The sequence below is a fragment of the Lagenorhynchus albirostris genome, chromosome 2 (assembly GCF_949774975.1).
Source record: "Lagenorhynchus albirostris chromosome 2, mLagAlb1.1, whole genome shotgun sequence".
In the NCBI taxonomy this organism is placed as follows: domain Eukaryota; kingdom Metazoa; phylum Chordata; class Mammalia; order Artiodactyla; family Delphinidae; genus Lagenorhynchus; species Lagenorhynchus albirostris.
In genome coordinates this window covers 156,079,691-156,100,711 of record NC_083096.1, presented here as the reverse complement: position 1 = coordinate 156,100,711, position 21,021 = coordinate 156,079,691, and the positions used below count along the sequence as shown (strand labels likewise).

The 21,021-nt window shown below is 56.3% G+C and overlaps 1 protein-coding gene across 1 annotated transcript; it reads right to left on the bottom strand.

The window, feature by feature from the left end:
* RSPO1 (R-spondin 1) lies at nt 1-20,133 on the bottom strand. The gene is made up of 6 exons (XM_060142688.1): nt 20,050-20,133; nt 15,100-15,474; nt 4,049-4,240; nt 1,914-2,063; nt 1,429-1,617; nt 1-721 (listed from the first exon to the last, which is right to left on the bottom strand). Exons 2-6 carry the CDS (start codon nt 15,191-15,193, stop codon nt 558-560), a joined length of 789 nt encoding a protein of 262 aa, XP_059998671.1. The 5' UTR covers nt 15,194-15,474; nt 20,050-20,133; the 3' UTR covers nt 1-557.
* Between the last annotated feature and the right edge of the window lie 888 nt (nt 20,134-21,021).

The following is a 21,021-nucleotide window of genomic DNA, read 5'->3' as shown; positions in this document are numbered from 1 at the left end:
TAAGCAGTTTTCAGAGTCAGGAAAGCCCTGATACGGATCATGGAGGTGTAACAATACTCTCCAAAGATAAAGTCACACAGCTGGAGATGCTGAACACCTCTCAAGCTTTGGCTGCGGTCTGCCACACCGGGCTGGTCCTATCAGCTCCTCCAGAAGGCTCCACTCTGCAGAGTCTGGGCTCGGAGGCTGGAAAATGTTCTCTCTGATGTGCCCGCCGGGAGCATCACAAACCAAGTGTGCGCCACTAGGCCCTCTGCAGGGCAGAGACGACCCCTCTGCCTCCCTGCCCTGCTGACCCAGTGATGTCCGAGGGACAGAAGTGTCTTCCGGTAACCTCGATTGTGTGTGTGTGTGTGTCCGCGTGTGCGCGTGCACATGTTTGCATGTATGTCAGTTACACGTTTGGACGTGGGGTCTGTGTGCACGTATCTGTGTGTACGTGTAGGTAGGGAGAGTGTGTGTATGCGTTGCCCCCAGTGCTCGAGTTCGGTAAAGCTCTCATCACACAGAGCAGTGCTGGACTCTTTCTGCACGGGCCCGGACGCCGAACAGTGTCCCTAGGTGGACCCCGCAGAGGTGACCGGCCCCACTGTCCCTTGCTGCTGCCGCTGCTGGCCCTTGCGTCTCCGAGCACCGGCGCCCGCCTCCTTGTTCTCCTTCCGGCCGGGGTTCCTGTTGGCATGCTCCCGCCGGCCCTGGCCGCCCTTCCTCCTCTTCTGCCCTGTAAGAGTCAACAAAGGGCGTCCTGACACAGCAGGGAGGCCCTGGGCATGGCCAAGGGCCCGAGGAGGAATGTGGTGAGGAAGCTGGGCAGGGGGAGGTGGGGAGGAGGCCCATAGGCAGTCGGGGTCCCCTCAAGGCCTCCTCTGAGAAGCAGCCACTGCAGAGGGCGCTGCAACATGGGTACTGAGAAGGGGTCCCGTGAGCCTTTTCACCCTGCACCCCTCGATGAACCAGACGCCCTCCTCTTCCTCACGTCTTCCTTAGACCTTTGATCCCAATGGGCCGAGGGCATCTCCCAGATGGTCACTGCAGCTCTCGGGACAGGCAGGACACCTCCCCCCCACCCGCCACTCCTCCACCCCAGGACACTGCCACATCATTGTCACCTGCAGGCTGTGTGACCTTGGACAAATCACTGCACCTCTCTGGGTCTTAACACCCCCTTCTACGTCCCCATCGTCTGACCTCTGAGGGCGCTTCCAGTGCCAACATCCACTGGCTCAGAAGAAATGGGGAGGGATAGGGCCATAGCAGCTTCCCGGCCCATCACACAGCTGCGGGGCCCACTCTCTGCCTGGCATGGGTTTGCGCAGTATGGAGTCCTGGCCTGAGCCCTTTCCTGGGCCACAGGCAGGAAGCAGAGGGGGTCAGAGCTCTCGTGGCTGTGCTGACCCCCGACCCCAGGGAGGTGAGGCCGCAGCTCACCCTCCGGGCAGGGTGTCCTCCGCCCCATGCACCTCCGGGTCTCCTTGGTGTCGGAGCAGACGGTGTGGTCCCCCCCAGGGGCGTGCAGCACTATCCGTGTCCGCTCCTCCGAGCCCCTCCGGAAGCCACAGAGCTTCTTCTTCTTGGAGCACGGCCCCCACAGAGACCACTCGCTCATTTCACATTGCGCTGGCAGGAGGGGAGGGAAGCAAGAGGACAAGGGGGTCACGCCTCCTCCCCTGGCCCCGGGTACCCCAGGGGAGCCCCTCCCATCTGCTCTCAGCCGCAGCCCCAGGCTAGAGGCGTCTTTAGCCCAGAAGGCAGAAGAGTCCTGAGGGGAAGCTCAGAGGGTGGTGGTGATGCGCTTTCGCTGCACAGGGCCCAGCCCACGCTCGCCCTGGCCAGATCCCCCCAGCCCGCCCCTCCTCCGGGGTCCTGGACCCTGGGCCGCAGCAGCGTTTGCCCGCCGCGCCTTCCTGCCTTACCGGGGCTGCTGCACTCCATGGTGCCGTTGGCAGCCGCAGAGCCCTCGGGACAGGCGGGATAGCAGCGGCCCTTGTGCAGGTACAAGCTCTCCTTACACTTGGTGCAGAAGTTGTGGCTGAAGCAGGCCTCACAGTGTTCGATCTTGCATTCTGAGGAGAGGGCCAGATTGGGGGCCTCTGGCTCAGCCGCGGATAGACGCCTCCCCGGGTCCCCGTGGCCACCCAGCCACGCCTACTCACACAGGGCAGGACAGGGGTCTGGGGCTGCAATTACCGCAGGGGAGTCTTGGGACGGAGAGAAAGGAAGGCAAGGGGATGGGGGGAGAGGAGCCCAAAGCAGCCTCTCTTGAGGGCTGGCTGGGACTCCTGCCACGGTCAGCCAACCTCAGCCCCAACCCAACCCCAGGCCCGGGAGCCCAAGGGGAGGCCCAAGAGAGCCGGTTTCAGAGGAGAGGAGATTAGTGGGGGCTAGAGGAGCGTCCCAGCCTCTCACGGCACCCCGAGGACCACCTAGTCAGAGCTGAACCGAGGGATACAGTGACACCCCGAGAGTGGCTGTGTGGTCTCCTCTCCCCCTATCGCCGGGCACCCACAGCACCCCAGAGCCCGGTTCTCCTCCTGCCTGGGGCAGCAAGAGTGCCTGGAGTAGGGGAGAGCAATCCCGGGGCAAATTCCTCTGCCTCTACAAGGCCGGCTTCCAGGAACCACCTTGGTTGGACTCCTGGGTCCCTCCCCGAAGCCCTCCTGCCAGCTCTCCCTCCTCTGGGGAAGTGGGGGGAGGGTGGGTTGCCGGGCTAGGCTAGAAGCTGGAGGGGTCTTTCACAATCTCTCCCCTCCTGGATTGTGGGTGGAGCTGACTTCTCCCCAGTCTCCGCCCCTGAAGCCTGGGACGACAGTTTCCCAGAAGCTGACACAGCCAGGAACGCCCTACCCCAAATCCCTGAGGACCAGGGTTCCAAAGGACCAGTCCCAGGGTCCTACCTCCGTGCTCACAAGCTTCCCAACGCCACCCCACCCTCCTCTGTGCCTCCTGGCCTCTGATTCCTGGGTTTGGTGGCAGGCAAAATATGAACAAAAGTAAGAATAACAGTAGCTGTTTATTGAGTGCCAGACCCTGAGGGCCTCCACATGCCTCTTACAACAGCCCTAGGGGGGTAAAAGCAAGCAGCCACGTTTTGAAGATGAGGTTCTGAGAGGCTGCGACTTGCCCAAGGTCACACAATGAATAAGCAGCAGAGCTGGGATTAGAACCCAAGTCGCCTGAACTTGGATCAGTCATTTCTCCTGAGACCTCGACGTTATCAGCTATGAAAAGGGTACCATCACTTAAGTCCGTCTCCCTCCAAAGGTGGTTGGGAGGCTCAACTGATAGGAGGTCTGGAAATGCCTTCTAAACTCCAAGGCTCTGAACAGAATGGGAAGGTCACTGGCATTGTTTACAGGAGAGTGTTCGCTGCATGTCCCCCAGCCGAGAGGGAGGTGTGACAGCATGTGTCTTGGAGCATGTGGGACGGTAGCTGGTGTGAGAGAGCGGAGCAGAGTGAGAAGAGTCGGGGGAAAAGGGTGGGGAGAGAAGGCTGACCAGGGCTTGAATTTCCCTGCCCTCAGTGGAGCCAGCAGTGATTTTCTGGTTATGTGTCTCAGAGGCATCTTTCTGGCTGCAGTGCAGAGGGAGGGTGGAAGGGAACCAGATGAGGGTTGGGGGACAGATGAACAGGCTATTGCAATGGTCAAGGAGAGACGTGATGGGACCCTGAATAAGACCATGGCAGTGAGGATGGAAAGAAGATGAAGGAGGCACAATTTGGTTATTGGATGGATGGGGTGGGGGCATAAATGAGAGGTTGGCTCTCAGGTCTGTGGCCTGGGTGATGGGTTGGGACACTGAGAGTGACCCAATACAGGTCAGCGCAGGTTTGGAGGGAGGAGATGTGGCTACGGTATGGGTTGGAAACGTGGGTGGGATGTCTGGGGAGAGGTCTGGTCAGCAGCTGGATTTTTAAATCAAGAACTCCCCTCTTCAGTATCCCTCTATTTCTCTTGTAGTACATCAACAGTTCAAAGCACCGCCCCGCCCCACCCCCGCCCCATGTCCAGAGCTTCCGGTGCCCTTACCCAGCCCTGCCCACACTCACTGATGCACTTGTTCATGTCAGGGTTGCGGGCATCAAAGTATCCAGGTGGGCAGGACGGCAAGCAGACGCCCACCTGGCGGATGTCGCTCCTCTCCAGCAAGATGAACAGCTTGGGTGAGCACTTAAGGCAGCCGTTGACCTCCGAACAGAGCTCACAGCCTTTGGCACAGGCCTGGCTCCCCTCGGCGCTGACTGCAAGGATGGGGCAAGGGTGAGAGGCAGCTGTGGGAGAGACCCCCATCTTTCCCAGAATCCCACAAGGATGGGAAGTGAGTAGACAGGAGTTTCAGCCCGTAGAATGAATGTGCTTCTCAGAAAGCACAGGCCAGGCTGGTAGCTCTCTGCAAGGCTGCTCTATAAACCTCCCCAGTATCTGCTTTCAAGGGAGCTAGCACAGCAAGAGCTGCCACCCACCCTAAATGCCTCTTTAGGTCCAGGTACAACACAAACTCACCCTCCAGGCTTGCTCCCTCATCCCCAGAGGAGGCACTGAAGTTGCACCCATCCTGGAATTTACACATTCCCTCATCCCCACCCCCACACCAGAGGAAGGAACGCTCAGCCTCAGGTATGGATGGAGGGCTTTCATCCTTGAGAAAAGTTTAAGGACAAGAGGCATAATGAGAAAGAGGCCACCTGCCCAGAGACAGGAAGACAGCTGGAATAACCTGCATCTAGAACAGTGCTCTCAAGCAGAGATGAGTCTGCTCCCCAGAGGACATTTGGCAAAGTCTAGAGACGTGTCGATTATCACACTGGGGGGGGGGGGTTGCTAGTGGCATCTGGGGGACAGAGGCCAGGGAGGCCGTTAAACATCCTACGATGCGGGGGGCAGCTCCTACAAAAACAATGTGGCCCAAGATGTCAAAGGTGCTGAGGTTGGAACCATCCTTTGAGCCAACGTGGTCCCCAGCCCCAGCGTCGAGTCTCAGACCTTTGATCTTGTTTCCTCATTCACTTGTTCAACCAACACTCACCCGGCCCCTCCCAGGTACCATGTGCCGTGTGAGTGCTGGCGACGTGGAGGGAAAGACGTCCGGCTAAGCTGAACTAATCTCTCAGGGGTGCAGACAGACCCGCACCCAGGAACATGCTGGCAGCCACAAGGCCACGCGATAGAGGACCCAGAAATAAGGGAGGAAGGAGTCACAGAGGAGGCGCCATTTGGGCCAGCTCTTGAAGAATAAGTAGCAATTTGTCCATTGGGAAGTGGAGACAAGGGCCCTCCAGGGGCAAGACCACAGAGGCGCAGAATGACCCCAAGGGAATTGAGGGTAGTTTGGAGTACAAGTGAAAGATAAGGTGTCCTATCAGGAGGGGCCTTTTATATCATGCCAATGGACTTGAACTCCATCCTGTCGGGCAGCTTTTCCCAGAGAGTATTCCTTGGAACGTGATTCCTCTAAATGTTCATCAGAAGGATGTGGAGAAAAGGCCGTTGCACCAGGTGAGACTGAGAACCACCGGGTCCGACAAGTCTAAGCAGGATTCTTTACTGCAGGACGTTTTGCAGCCTTTACTAGGCTCCTGTGAATTAGAGTGACTCTGTGAAATGGGGAAAGAGTGAACTGCACCTCTGAGACATTTTGGCCACAGAACCCTTGTTTTGCAGAGTTTGGGGGCCATCTTTCTGATAGCCGATAAGACAACAGGAAGTCATTGGCAAGTTTTAAGCAGGAGAAACACCCAGTCTGATTTACATGTTGGGAAGCTTCCTCTGCAGCCTGGGGAGAGACCAGAGACTGGAGGACCTTTAGGGAGGAAGCTGACCTGATCATCCAGGTGAGAAAGATGAGAAAGTCTTAAACCAAGTTCTGTTCAGGGGAGATAAAGAGAAAACGATCTGAGAGCTGCTTAGGGGAAGCAATCAGTGTGGTCATGGTGACCAAGCGTAGCGGGAGGAGGCTGCGGTGCTTCCCGGGGTTCTGGCATAGGGGATGAGTGGGGCCAGTCACTAAAAGAGGAACCAGGCAGCGAGGTGCTGTAGATACAGGCTGGAGGCAGAGAGCCAGGGGAATCAGAGCAGAGATGGCAGGGGGTCGCGCTGCAACGGAGGACCCAGAGCTCAGGCTTCAGCTGGCTGGACCTGAGCCGCTGGCCCAGCCTGTGACCCTGGGAGAAATACTGCATCTTGTGGGCCTCCCTCCCCACCACCAAAATAGGGAGATCAGGAGGCCCACTCTGCAGGGTTGCGGGAAGGAACACGTGCTTCAGGAATGATCCTGATTTCAGAACAGGGGAACGAGTAAGAGAAAGGTGAACAGAAGAGAAGAGGGGAATAACAAACACAACAATAAAACAACAACAACAAAGTCATAATCATAATCATGGCAGCTTACTCCTAAAGGTTGAACACGTATTCTGTGGCAGGCGCTGCTCTCAGTGCTTTACAAATATTAACTCCTTTGAGCCTCACAACCCGTGAGGGGGGTGCTACTACTTTTATTTCATCCTGTTTCTCACAGATGAGGAAATGGAGAGGTCGAATTACTTAAACAAGGCTTCACCGCCAGTATGTGTTCCAGGCAGAGGGGACAAAGTTTATGAAAGCCAGGGGGTAGGACAATACAAGGTGACATGCAAACTGAAAGCATGGCCAGACTGATTTTTTTTAAATAGAGAATTTATTTATTTATATAGAGTCAACGTTACCATTTAATTAATCAATGAATTTAAAACTTAATATCAGGGCTTCCCTGGTGGCGCAGTGGCTGAGAGTCCGCCTGCCGATGCCGGGGACGCGGGTTCGTGCCCCGGTCCGGGAGGATCCCACATGCCACGGAGCGGCTGGGCCCGTGGGCCATGGCCGCTGAGCCTGCGCGTCCGGAGCCTGTGCTCCGCTGCGGGAGGGGCCGCAGCAGTGAGAGGCCCGCGTACCGCAAAAAAAACGTAAAACTTAATATCACTCTTGTTGGTTGGGTCATTGTAAAAGAAAAAAACAAGGCTCCCAATGTGGTGTCGAAGTTACGAGGGAGCCCCCTTGGGATTAGTTTTCTAGTTCGGGCCGTTATTCAGCTGTATTACAAATTAATGTCACTGTAGATTTTAGTACCACTTTTACTTCAAAGATATGAAGTTGTCTATACTCAAGGTTTTTATTTAAGTCATTATTGAAATGAATGCTCCTTCTAGGTTTTTGCCTTGGTTTCGAAAACCAAAGTCATCCAGGTGTCCCAGCTGTGGGCCTCTATCACTATGCTCCCGTAACTCATTTATTCCTTCCTTATCACTTCTGTTAAGGACAGATTTGCAAAGGGCCTTCTCAGAATCCTGCTGCTCGACCCCACTCAACCAACAACATATCTCTGTGTGCATCTCCCTTCAGAGCTCTCAGTGACACGCAAGAGAAAGTGCGGCCCGTGGGGGATCTGAAATTAGTTCAGCATGGCTGGTGTGTGGAGTGAGTGGAGAGGGAAGCAGGGGCCAAAGCAGGAACAGCCTCGAACCCTAATAAAGGAGTATGGATGTTACCCTAAAGGCCATGAGGAATCCCTGGGGGCTTTAAAACAGGAGACATGGCCAGGATTCCAGTTTAGAAAGATCACTCTGTGGTGTGGAGACCAGATTGTAGGGATGGCAAACCTGGAGGGAGGAGGACTCCCAGGTTCAAAGAGATGGAGCTGAACCAAGAGGATGGACAGGTGTAGACACAGGTGAGATATTCAGACGGTAGAATCAATGAGACTAGGTGATGAACTGGACGTGGGGTGAGAGCCCAGGGAAAGCACACGTCAAGGGTGATGCCTAGGCGTTGGGCTTGGGTGGTGGGGTAGCCGTTGGTCCTTCACCAAGAGAGGGCCCACAGGAGGAAGAGCAGATCTGGGTGGAGGAAATGATGCCTTGTGTTGAGTTTGTGGTTCTCGTGAGACATCCGGGGGGATCTACTAGGCAGCTGAACCTGTGGGTCTGGAAGTCAAGAGAAACATTTTGCCTGGAGGTGGAGACACGGAGCCCTTAATATAAAACAGTCATCAAAGGCCTAGAGGTCCGTGAGATGACTAGGAGAGAGGGTACAGACAGTGAGAAAAGGCATTAGCCATTGAAGAGAAGGACAGAAAAAGAAGGGCCAACTAAGGGGCTGAGGAGGACCCAGACAGGTAGGGACACTCAGAAGCTCGCTGCATCACGGAAGCCAAGAGAAGAGGACCCTCAAGGGGGGAGCGGGGAGTCCAACGCCAAACGCTTCTGAGATGTCACGTAAGGAATCAGCCACAAATCAGCCACGTAAGGAATGGCGTTCCTGGTGGGGGTGGAGAGTGGAGGGCAGTGGCTGAAGGGTAAAGGAAGGTGAGGAAAGGGAACCATCTCATTCAAGAGACTGGCTATGGAGAAGGGAGAGAACTCAGGGATCCGTCCTGGGAGCCATCACTGGGGCTTAAATCCCTGGGAGAGGAAAGCGTCCCGGGGGAAGGAGCTGTGCAGCTTGAGAAGAGGATCAAGAACTGCGGCCCGGGCAGTACTCGCATTCAACACACAAGTAGAGGAAGGTGCCCGGAAAGAAGCTGAGAAGGAATAGTGGGAGAGATGGAAGGACATTGACGGGGGTGGGGGACGGAAACCGAGTGGAAAAGGGCGAGATCTGCAGGGACCGGGGCTGGGAGGAGACCGTGAGGGGGGAGCCCTGGGCAAATCTACAACACGTGCACTAAGAGGTGATTGGGTGACCTCAACAAAGGCAGTTTGGTGGAGTGGTGGGAATGCCAGCCAAACCACAGGGGGCTGAAGAGTGAGTGGAGGGGATAGAGGTGGGGGGGGTAAAGTGAGGAGAGGGACAGAGGGGGTCGGGGAACACAGACAGAAAGGAGAGACCAGCTGGGGGTGGGGAATGTGATCACAAGACAGAGGCACGGTGAAGTGATGGAGTGAAGACCCAAGGATACGAGAGGGTCAAGATACAGAGCTCAGGTGGTAAGACAGGCCTTGAGGCTTGGGGCTGGGGTCAGGGACAAGAGACTAGGGAGCTGAGCTCCTTGAGGTTTGGGGGCTCAGGAAGGGAGAGTGGTGCTCAGAAAGGAGGAGAGGGGCTTGGCGATGGGCAGGGCCAGTCCGATGAGGAAAGAGACACTTATCAAGGGGAAGGGGAACCAAAGGGTGTTCTCGGCTTAGTGAGGCAAATAGATGGGCAGCGCGTGGATGGAAAGCGAGAGTGGAGGGGCTCTGTATGTGCCAGTGTCCAAGGAAGATGCTGGGTATGGGCAGAGGCTACATAATGATCCAAAGGGAGAAACAGGCTCATTCATTCCACGGACGTTCACCACACACCTAACACGTGTCAGAACTGCTAGGAACTGGGGATGTGGAGATGCAGCGACAAACGCCCACCTAGGGCTCGCTGCACACTGTGAGGACCGTAGGAGCGATGAAGGGCATGCCCTTATGCAGCAGGCTAGGTGAAGAGGGAGTGCAGACAGGAGAAACAGCCTGTGCAAAGGCTCTGAGGCACTGACCATCCGAGGGCATCCACAGAATGGAAAATAGGGCTTTAGTCTATTGACAGAGAAAGGGACCTCAGAAGGGCGTGGTCAGATTCACAATCTGAAATGCTGCCTCGGGCTTCTGTGCCCCTGACGGGAGGGTTGCATGCAGGGGAGGCAGCCTGGCAGGGCTGGAGCCTGGCTGAGGATGGGTGGGCTCAGTGATGGGGAGGGTGCTCAGGGAGCTGACGGAGCCTCCTTCCAAGCTCTTCACAAAACCCCCTCAAGCAGTTCTGCCCTTCCCACCCCCACCTTACTGCCCCCGCTCCCAGGCACTCAGTGGAGCCTGAGTGCATGAGCCAGGAAGGCAAGGCTGTGTCCTCCTCCCTTCCCTGGTGCTTCCCGCCCCCTTCATCCCCATGCAAACCCCTTTCGGGCTGATGTTTCTACAGTCAGGCCTTGTCCCAGGGTGGCTCAGCCCCCACCCCGCTGAAGAATGGCTTCTGGCCACAGTGCCTCCTCTCCAGGGACTTCACTTCTCCCAGGTCCCCAACTTTGTCATCTCGAGATCTTTCCAAAACCCCAATTCTGATGGTGTCACACCCCTGCCTAAAACCCATCAATAGCTCCCTATTGGCTGCAGACTTAATACCCAGCTCTTCCATCTGGCCTAAAAAGCTTTCATAGGCAGATCCCATCCACCTCACCTCTTCACACTACTTCTAAGCAATATGGAATTATTTTTGTTCCTCTGAACACATCACACTACTTCACACTTCTGTGCCTTTGCTCAAGTTGTTCCTTCTGCCTGGAACACCCTCTGCCTCCTCTTGAGTTTAACTTTTTCAAGTCTCAGAACTAAGGTCACCTCCTACAGGAAGTCTCCATTGATCTCACCTCCATGTAAAATCTGGGTGGAGTATTTCTGTGTTCCCTGCCCCCAGTACTTGAATCCATCATGGTAGACGTCACCTTGTGTCATTATTATCTGCTAATATGTCTTTGCCTCTCATTAGAAAGAGCTCTGGAGGGTGGAGCCTGTCTTGTTTCTGAATGGGAGCCCAGTAAGGGGTGAGGATCCACAGGGATAGGGCTACCCCAGAATGTAGGGCTGAGGATGTGATGAGTGAGGCAGAGGCTCAGGGAGGGGGTTATAGGATGGAGCTTACTGGGGGGCTTGATAAAGTGTGGGGAGCAGGACAGGATAGGAATGAGGAGTTACGGGGGGTTGGGTGAAGGTCAATGCCAAGGGAGGGGAACTCTCCATGACCCAGAGGAGGGCTGACCTTTGTTTGGGGGTGGTATCTAGTCTTGGAGGAATTAGACTCGGTGAGAGAGCCCTGAGCTAAGTGGGCGGGGGCAAGGGCAGGGCAGGGGGGTGACAGGAACTGGCACCTCGCTGAGTGTGTTGAGGCCACATGCTCTCCCAGGAGATGTGCCCATTCCTGGTGCCCTGGGCACATCCCCCGGGAAGATCCGGCATCCTTTAACTCAGCTGTGAGCTTAGTTTAGACCTACACTTTTTCCTCGACTGGGCCCAAATAGCCTTTAACTGGCCTGTTTGCCTCCCATCTCGAACCACCTCCCCTCGCCCGGTCCTGCAGCTGGACCACACTGCTCCCCTAATTCAGACCTCTCCGTGGGTCCTCATTACCCACAGCTCAAGTCAGGTCAAGGGCCAACTCCTCAGCCTGGCGGGTACCAAGCGCTCCACCCTCCGACCTCTGCCCACCTGTGCGGCATCGCTCCCAGGACGCTCCCTCAGCTCCAGGCAGCTTTCATTGCTCTACCCTATGGGCGTTCAGCTTTTTGTTTTAACAGCACAACCCTTCTTTTCAGTAGAAAAGAGCGTCCACGTATAACACAGAATGAGCAGAGCGGCTCCAGTGAAAACCGCAGGGCTCCCTAGAACTGCACCCAGAAACCACTCCTCCAGCTACCCCTAGCCGCACCCCACTTCCTGCACAGTCTGTGCCGCATCCCAACTCCTCACCTTCGGACAGGCTGGTCGCCTGCCTGGAGTGCCCTCCACCTCCCCCACCCCCCCACTCCCTTGCCTGCACATCAACTACTCATCTTTAAAATCACATCTCAGGAGTCACTCCCTCTGGGCCCTCGCAGCCCTCCTGGTTCCTTTCCACATCCTCTACACCAGGTTAAATTGCCTCTTCCCCCTTCACCCACGGGCTCCTCACGACCCGTCTCTGCCACCCGGGGCCGGGCTCTGGGGGTTCGCAACGGGTGAGTGGGGAATGGCCCAAGGAGTGAATGGGGCTTCAGCCAGGGAAGAGGGATTCTACAGATGGTTAGTGGCAGAGGGGAGGAAGGTTCCAGTTGGAGGACGGGGCAGTGAGAATGGGCAAAAAGGGGAGTCCAGAGAAAGACAAATATGATATGATATCCTTACATGTGCAATCTAAAAAAGTGGTACAAATGAACATATTTACAAAACAGGAATAGAGTCACAGCTGTAGAAAACAAACTTATGGTTACCAAGGGGGAAGGGGAGGGGAGGGATGAATTGGGAGATTGGGATTGACATATATACACTAGTATATATAAAATAGATAACTAAAAAGGACCTGCTGTATAGCACAGGGAACTCTACTCAGTGTTCTGTCGTGACCTGTATGGGAGGAGAATCTGGAAGAGAGTGGATTTACGTACACGTGTGGCTGGTTCCCTTTGCTGTGAGGCGGAAGCTAACACAGCATTGGGGATCGACTATATTCCAATAAAAATTAATTTAAAAAACGGGGAGTCCAGCTTCTGGAAGAGTCAGGGTTCAGTGAAGGAATGCAGGCTTCATGGGGGGCAGGACTGAGTGAAGGGGCCCAGGAATCAGATGGGAGAAGGGTCTCAGTAAGGGGAGGGGCACTCAGTGAGAGGCATGGTGAGGGAAAGACGGCTCCGTGATGGGCAGGAAATCCAGGTGGGGAGGCAGTCAGCAGAGAGCAAGGGCCAGTGAGGGTGAGCGAGGAGAGGGTTCGGGGAGGGGAGTTGTCCTCAGTGAGTGGGACAGGAGGAGGACGCCCTGTCAGGGTTTAGGACTCACAGCTAACCATCTCCCAGACCTGAGATCACACATTTCTGGGCTCGAAACTGGTGTATGGCTCAGAGCTATACTGGGTGGCTTCTGGTGGCCCCACTGGCATGCAGTCACGGGATGGCAGAGGCGACAGACCTGAGGCGCATATACACAGCAAGCCTGCCTCTGCCCCCCCAGGCTGCCCACTGCCCTTGCACGTGGGGGGGCCAGAGCAGCCACACGTGCTGTCTCCATCTTTTCTTCCCTCCTCCACTCCATGGAAACCCTGGGGCAAAATGGTCCACAGCTTGTTTATATAATAATGACACGCATCTAAAAGAGCGGATATATGTATATGTATAACTGATTCACTTTGCTGTATGCCTGAAACTAACACAACATTGTAAATCAACTATACTCCAATCAAAATTTTTAAAAAAGGGGCTTCCCTGGTGGCGCAGTGGTTGAGAGTCCGCCTGCCGATGCAGGGGACACGGGTTCGTGCCCCGGTCCGGGAAGATCCCACACGCCGCAGAGCGGCTGGGCCCGTGAGCCATGGCCGCTGAGCCTGCGCGTCCGGAGCCTGTGCTCCGCAACGGGAGAGGCCACAGCAGTGAGAGGACCGCGTACCGCAAAAAAAAAAATAAAAACCATGACATGCATCCTGACCATACAGAGCTTGATATTTCACAAAGGTTTCACAATATGTGGACCTGTTATCTCATGTAACCCTCGCTGCATTCCTGTACAGTCACACTTGCAGGTTTATGGTTATTTCACAAGTGTTGCCTAGCAATGTCTACCCCCATATCCCCCCCGAGCCTCTGTCCATTTTGGACCCTCGTTGCATCTTGAGTCTTTCCCACACCTCTCCCCAACCTCGTCGCCCCCTTGATGGTGATCAAGGATGTCTGTCAGTGACACCGTTTGGTAATAAACACTGGGCTAAATGCTGTCGAGGCTGTGAGATGCGGCTCTATCAAAAGCGGGCACATCAAAATCGCTGCATTTGACTGGCTGTTGCTGGGAGTGGGCCATTCTGATGGCCAGACCAGTACTTTTCTCTTTTTTTAGTGCAAGAGATGAACCCAGGTCTTCTGACCCCCCCTGGTGTAGGTGAGTGTGCGGCTCACCAGTGGAAGCGTCACCACTAGTGCACATCCCATGAGGATGAGTGGCCTCTCCCGTTCTTTCTCTCCTCTCGGAAAGAGAGGAGACTGATTATAAATCACTAAACCGCATCTGGCCCGTGGAGTCCAAACTACTGGCCACGACAGATGAGAAGGGAGGAAAATCAAGGCCTCGCTGCTGATTAAACCTAACCGTCTCTAATTGTTTGTTAAGCCAGGGATTTTCAGCTTCACCAGTTCACTGAGCTTCTCTCTCTGGGCTGGGTTCTGGCCTTGGCCACTCCCGTGGAGACCCAACAAAACTCCATTGCCTTTCAACCTTTCCTGGCGGACCTCAGTCAGAAGGCCTCAGAAGTGAAGCAAGAGATGGTCGGACTAGACTTCGGAGGACCTGTCTGCCTGGGGGCGTGACATCTCTTCCGGGGGATGCTGAGAGACAGATAGGCTTGGGTCGGGCCTCCACCCCACTCCCTGGCACTGTCCCTCACACGCAGTGGCCACTCCCACCACACGACGGCAGGTACTGAACCCCCATCCCTGGAGGCATCAAGTGGAGCATGGGGGACCTGCTCTCAGGACTGCCTAGGATGGGATCCTGGGAGGGACGGCGAGGATGGTGGGGACAGGTAAACTCCTTCAGGCTCTGTTTTCAAGAAGACTGGGCTCACGGGGACCAGGAGACCTGGGTTCCAATACTGACTGCGTGTCCTTTGGAATGTCATCTCTTCCCCTTCCTTAGCCTCAGTTTTCCCATCTGTACAGTAACAGGATTTAATTTTTTTTAGGCTGTGAAGACTCTTTCCTCCAATGACATCTTACGTGGAATCTTCCCAAAAGCAGGGAAGAGGGAAGCTGCTCTGGTTTGAAGGTGGGGGGCCAGCCTCCTGCCCACGGCCTCCCCTTCACCCCCCAGCACACATCTTTGAATCCCACTGGGCAGGTTTAAAAACCACAGCAGTGGACTGTCCCACGACCTTCTCTGCTCCATTGTTTCTGCCCCATGATCTGGGCAGGGACATCTGTTGCCCACCACGAGGCTGTGTGGGGTTCCTGGCCCCAAGGGGTTAAGGGCTGCACTTCAGACACCACTAAAAGAAAGGAGCCCTGAACTCCTGTCCATAAATGGGAGGACACAGCACCCCAGGAGCACCGGGCCGAGAAGCACTTCCATGGATACCACACAAAGCTGGTGTTATATCAAAGGGCAGAATCCACAAACTGGACCCTCACAAGAGAGGGGTTAATCTAGAAAGCAGAGTCTACAAAGGGGAAAACAGACAGAGTGAGTAATCTACAGAGTGGGTAATCTCAACAAATTAATCCACAAACTGGATAATCTACTGAGCAATGTAATAGACAAAGTAGAAATCTGCAATGGTCATCATAGAATGAAACGACCAAAGGCCCTAGTCCCCAGACAGCACCCTCACCACCACCACTCCCAAGGCCCACGGTGGTCCAGCCGCATCCGTTACTCACTCCGCCTCTGCCTCTTCCCCTTGATCCCCCGGCTGCCGGCAGCGAGATGCATCCAGCTCAGAACCAGGGCCACCACACACAGCCCAAGCCGCATAGTCACTCGCCAGCTCAGGCCCCTGGTGGGAGGGGTGGTCTCTGGGGGGTGGATGGCACAGGGCTCTTGCTAACGCCTCCGGGGCTGGGTCAGCAGCAGGAGGCCCAGGCCTGGGCTGTATCCCAAATCCACCATAATCTCAGCTGGGGACAGAGAGGGTGTGGGGAGCCCACTTCTCCATCAGCCCATAAGGAGGTCCAGAGAGCTTTCCTCAAAGGCACCTTGGGGTGTCACATGGGAGAACTCTTTGTCCTTCAGCAGGGACACCTCCAAAAACCAACCTGTTGGGGGAGGAGAGAGAAGGGTTAATTCTGGGGAAACATGGGGCCCCCCAGCCTATGCCACCTACGCTCCCATGTGGTCCCCTACCCAGGAGACTGTGAGAACTCAGAATGTTTGGACATTACAAGTTACCCACCTGGCGCCCCTGTAGGAGAAATCTGCCCCTCTTCCTATCTTGTAAGAGTCCCTAACATGGGATGGGAGTTGGCTACCCAAGTGGTTGGAATATGGTGGACACTCAGATCAAACTTGTGGATCCCTGGAAACCAGCTGCCTGGCTTCCGACCTGCCCAATGTTAGGAAGTCCTTCTTTAGGTCTACCCTACAGACTTCATGCTGCAGTAACATCGTGTCTCTTAAAGAACAGCTCTCTCTGTCCTTCTGTGAGGGACCCCTCAGCCTTCTCTCCCCAGTGCTGAGTCACCAATGTGCCTTTCACCTGCCTGGAGCTAGAGCAGTGGCCCCCGACAAGCTGGCAGACCCTGCGTGGCCCTCTGGGCTTGGCGGGAGAAAAGGAAGTAAGGCTTCCCCTGGCCACAGAAACTCTGACACAGCAGGCCCTGCGGGCCTGGCCTTTGTGAAAGGATAAAAGAGGCAGCGACGCCCGCCCTGGCCAGAGACACAGAGAATGGGGATAATCCCCCTGCCCAGCGAGAGCCAGGTCTGTGGACCCGCTGGCCCGGGTGATGGGGGCAGGGGGAGCTGGTCCCCCCCCCGGTGAAATGTGTCTGGGAAGTTGGAGCCCAACCTGGGAGTCGGGGGACAAAAATCCACTTCCCACTCACAGTATTGCACACTTTCACAACAGATGCCTGCACGTCCATTGGCCCACACACTTGCTGCACACACACCCACACCCACACAGGGACGGGAGGAAACAGAGAGCCTTAGAGAAGCTTTGTAGATGCCAGAGAAGCATCACCCTCCCACCGGCTGCTTAAGATGCCTTTGGACAAGTCACTTAGCCTCTCTGAACCTCAGTTTCCTCATCTATGAAATGGGGATAAATATTTCACAGGTTTGCTCTGAGAGCCGGCTGAGTTTTGGCTTAACGAATGAGAAAGCTGAAATGCTAGAGCGGAGGTGTCCCTCCCAACCCCGTCCCAATCCTTTCCCCCTTCGCCTCCAGGGAGGCCCCAGGAGAGCCCACCTGCATGGGAGATAAATCATTATCCCACAGGGGAGTTCAGCACTCCCTCCTTGGCCTCTCCCACCGGCTTTGAAGGCCAGACACACTCAAGTGGTTAAGCTGCTTGTGAGAAGTGTTTACATGAGACTGATGGATCCCACCTGGTGCTGTGGCCAGAGCCTGCGGAGATGCCCCCAGCCACCCCCAAGCGCCCCGTCAGCTGCCAGCCCCTACCTGCCCTTCCAGTACTCCCTGCGTGAACCACCAGAGCCTTCCCGCCTTCTCCAGCCCCCACCACACACTTCCATCACCCACAGATTGCAGACATCCGGCTGAGCTTATCAAACCGGGGTCTTCAGCTCCAAGTACACAATCCCAGACGCTGGCCGTAGAGTATGATGGTTAAGGTCATAAACTTCAGAGTCAGACTGCCTGGCTTTGAATGTTGCCTCTGCTACTTATTAGTTGTTACCTTAGGCTAGTTGCTTAGCTGGTCTGAGCCTCCGTTTCTTTATCTACAAGAGGGTGGTTGCTGTTTTTAGAGCTTAAGTGAGTTAATACATGAAACTGCTTAGAACAGTGCCTGGCACATAGGGACTCAATAAATGCTGTATTTTCTATGACCAAGACTGCATTTTGTGTCCACCTTCTGATGGCCGTCTAAAAAGCAATAGAAACAGTTTTCATACCATCTGGATACTAATCTTAACACTGAGCACTGTTATGCCATTTCCATATTTGCATTTATCTTTATGGTTGATTGCCTTGGCCCCAGTGATCACTCGAAGTGATAGGGTTAAACTTTAATGGTGGCCTGTCTCAAACCGAGGTCTGAGGACCCCTGGCAGATGCATCCTCAGGGTGCCCTGAGTCCTTAAACTTGACAAACACTGGAGGAAGACCGCATCAGACAAAGCTGGTGTTAAATCCTGAGTGCGTGAGACTTTGGTCTCACTGTGTGATCAGTAGCCCTGGGTCCTTGGGGCAGAACAGGTCTGTGCATCTCTGCACTCCCTCTGCCTGCCCAGCACGGTGCCTGGTACTTCAAAGTTAGTGCACAGCAAATGTTATCACCCTTCCTCTCCCTCCCTCTACTTCCCCCTCAGTCCTCCTGGGTCTTAGCTTTCAGTCTGGCCCTTGCCAGGCTCACCCAACCCTTGCCAGGGAGGACCTTCCAACCCACTCCCACCAGTATCCCCATCAAACCATGATCTCAGCAGGGAAATGGGGGGGAGGCTGCAGATCTGCATGTCACTGGAGCAAGTGGCACTGGCCTTCCTTGCCCGTCACTGGATAGGAAGAGTTTCAATACAGAATCAACCCTGGAAAGGAGCTAAGAGTTCATTCTATCAGGGATACAAGCAACAAATAGGAGGGACACTGGGTGTGGAGAGGGTGAACTGGAGGGCAAATGTCCCATCCAAAGGGAGCATCTGCTATTCCATTCCAACCGATAGTTGATAGGCAGAAATACTGGTTCCGCATTGCTAGACCTTCTGATTTTTTAAAAGAGAAGTGGAAAACTCTGAATTTTATGTGATATCTGATTTTAAAGGCAGGACAGGTCTCAGACTAGGAATGCTGCAGTACCAAGCCCCAGAAGGTCACAGGTCCCTGAATCCACATCCTTCCAGAGAGGAGGTCCCTGCCCCGCCCCCCGTCCCCACACACACATATGCAGTGGGTACACACACACAGACAACCTTGGATCGAGGCTGAGAGAGGGGATAGGAGCTAATGACTCTCTTCTAAGTAGGCTGTCTCATTCCCCTCGGTTCCTCTGCCTGATTTCCTCTGCTCCTTTGGCTACATGGCACAGACAGGTCCTATCTGGAGGCCCATCGCTCTGCACAGGCAGAGCCAGCAATGGGAACTGCTGGCAGTGATCAAGGTCTCAGGCATCCATGGGAGTGAGGAGGGGCATTTTGTCTCTGCCAGGGTCGGGGTGAGGGATTCACATTCATGACGTGCCTGCACCACCTGCCGTGCGCCAGGCCCTCACTGACTCCTCACCACAAGACTAAGAGGAAAGCAGAATTACTCCCACTTTATGGGCACGGACAGGTTAAGGGTCTTGGGGTTACAAACCTAGTCAGTGAGCGAAGGGTTTGCTGCTCAGGACTGGGGATCTGGAGGGCAGAGCAAAAGGCGCAGGGAGCGGAGGGGTGTAGGGCACAACCCAGCTTGGGGAAGGGGTGGAAGGCAGAGGCAGAGGCTGGGGCCCAGGAGAGAGGCTCCACGTGCTAGGTGGTCCGAGGAGGGGAGGACAGACTGGGGAGGGGCGCACGGCTAGGGGTGGTGCTGAGGGCGGGGACTCAGTGCCCCCAGAAGTCTGGATAAACTTTCACCTTCTTCCCTGCAACGCTATTTGGATAAATTGGTACCCGGTCCGGGGCCGGATACAGACCCAGAAATGTAAACCATCCAGATAATTTCTCCTTAGCCCTCCCCAGGACCAGCTACGGGTGGAGAGGGCTGGCAGGCGGGGGCAAGAAGGATTGCTGGGCTGGGGGCGGGACCTAGTACGTGCCGGCCCGACCTGTCGGGATTAGCGTGTCTGCCGGAGCCAAGCCAGGTGCTGGGGCCCCCCGCCCCCCCGCCCCCCAACGCCAAGGGCAGCGGGGAAGGGCTCCTTCGCGCCCCTTCATCACGACTCCAAGCGCTCAGAGCCTTCCTCCCTATTATCGGGAGAGGCCCAACAGGTGCAGGGGGAGGGGAGGTGGACCTGAAGTCCCCCTGACTGCCCCCCAAAATCCAAGAGAACTCTCCAAGTGCAATAGGTGGGTTTCACAAGAAAACCCTTGCCCCAAGCTCGCGCACCCGGAATCCGACCCGGCCCTCCTGGGAGCCGTGGGTTAACAAACAGCCCCCATCTTTCCCCAACCAAGCAAGACCGTCTGTCCCTCAGCCCCCCGAACCCGCGGGACAATGAGCCGCGCCACCCCACAGCGCACCGTGGGGGCGCGGCACACACCGCCTGCCACGTCGGACCCGGGCCCGGGCTGCGGCACTGGGGGTGGTAACTGGAGGCCGTGGGACTCGGGGGAATCCGAGGCGAAGACACCAGGAATCAAGAGCTTCTGGATCGGGGGTGCTGGACAATAGGTCTGGTGGATTTGGGGAGTTCAGAACTTCGAGTGAGCACGATCACCGGGGGCTGCCGGGTTGAGGGCAGCCCGAGGCAGCACCGCGAGGAGGCTGCCCACTGGCTAAGGGATGCCGGGGGTGGGGACGGCAGGATTCGCAGGAGGGACTCCAGAAGGTGCCCTCCCCCGCCCTCGCTGACCCGACAGCAGTCATAAGTCCCCTTGCTCTGGCGGTCTCCCCGCCCCCCCTCCCCCCGCGCTCAGCTCGGTCAAGCCCAGATGAGAGGGCCCACGGCGCCCCAGGTCCCAGTGGAAGGGGGCGCTAGGGAGGAGGACGGGGCAGCTCCGTGGGGACTCACCTCCGCGCTGCCAGCCGCGGCGGGGGCAGGCCCGGGAGGGGCGAGGGCGCGGCCGGCTCACCCGCTCGCCGCGGAACTGTCCTGGGCGCCCAGCGCGCCCGCGCTCCGCCCGCCGGTTTCCAAGTTGCTCAATCTGCGGGCGGCTCACGCCCTCCGGGGCCAGCGCCCCACCCGGCGCATCGGTCCTCCGGGGCGGCCCGGTCCGGCCCTCCTCTCCACAGTGCCCCACTCGGCCGATCCGCTCCCGGCTCTCTGCCCGCGCCGGGGCTCTCCGTTGCGCCTCGGCTCCGCCGGAGCTCCCAGCCGGGAGAGGGGCTAGTCCTCCTAGCGCACGAGGGAGGGAATCCCCCCCCTTTGCAGTCCCACCCCCGAGCCGGCCCCCCTTCCCGGGATCCGCAGCAAAAAACGGACTGGAGCGCCAGGCCCGGGAGTTCGTAGCCCCCCTCCCGCGCGCACTTGCCCCCAGCTGGGGCGCTGCGCTTGGAGCGCAGGGCGGGCACCCGCACACTTGGTTTGGACCCTGGCGCAGACCCTCTGTCCTTGTCTCCTCCCCTTCCCCCACTCCGCATCCTGGGGATTCCACGCAGCCGGAGTACCGGCTGCAGCTCCAGGCATCTTGGGGTCAGAACAGGGCCGGGGAGCCTCTCGAAACCTCAGTTTCCCCATCAGGAACCTGGAAAGTGACAAGGAACAGGCTCAACGGGGCCTGTGGTCCCGGCCACGCCCTCCTCTTCTCAGAGTCAACTCTTCATAGCATCTTCCCAGTTCAGAGGAAATGTGAGGCTATAACGTCCCGGGAATCCAGGTGAGGACCCTCCACTGGGACCTGGTGCAGCAGAGCGAGGTAGATCTTGAAATAAGACGGAGATTCAAATCCCTGCTCTATTACTTACCAGCTGTGTGGCCATGCCTAAGTTACTTAACCTCTCTGAGCTTCAGAGTTCTCATCTGTTTTTTAGGGGCAGTGAAATG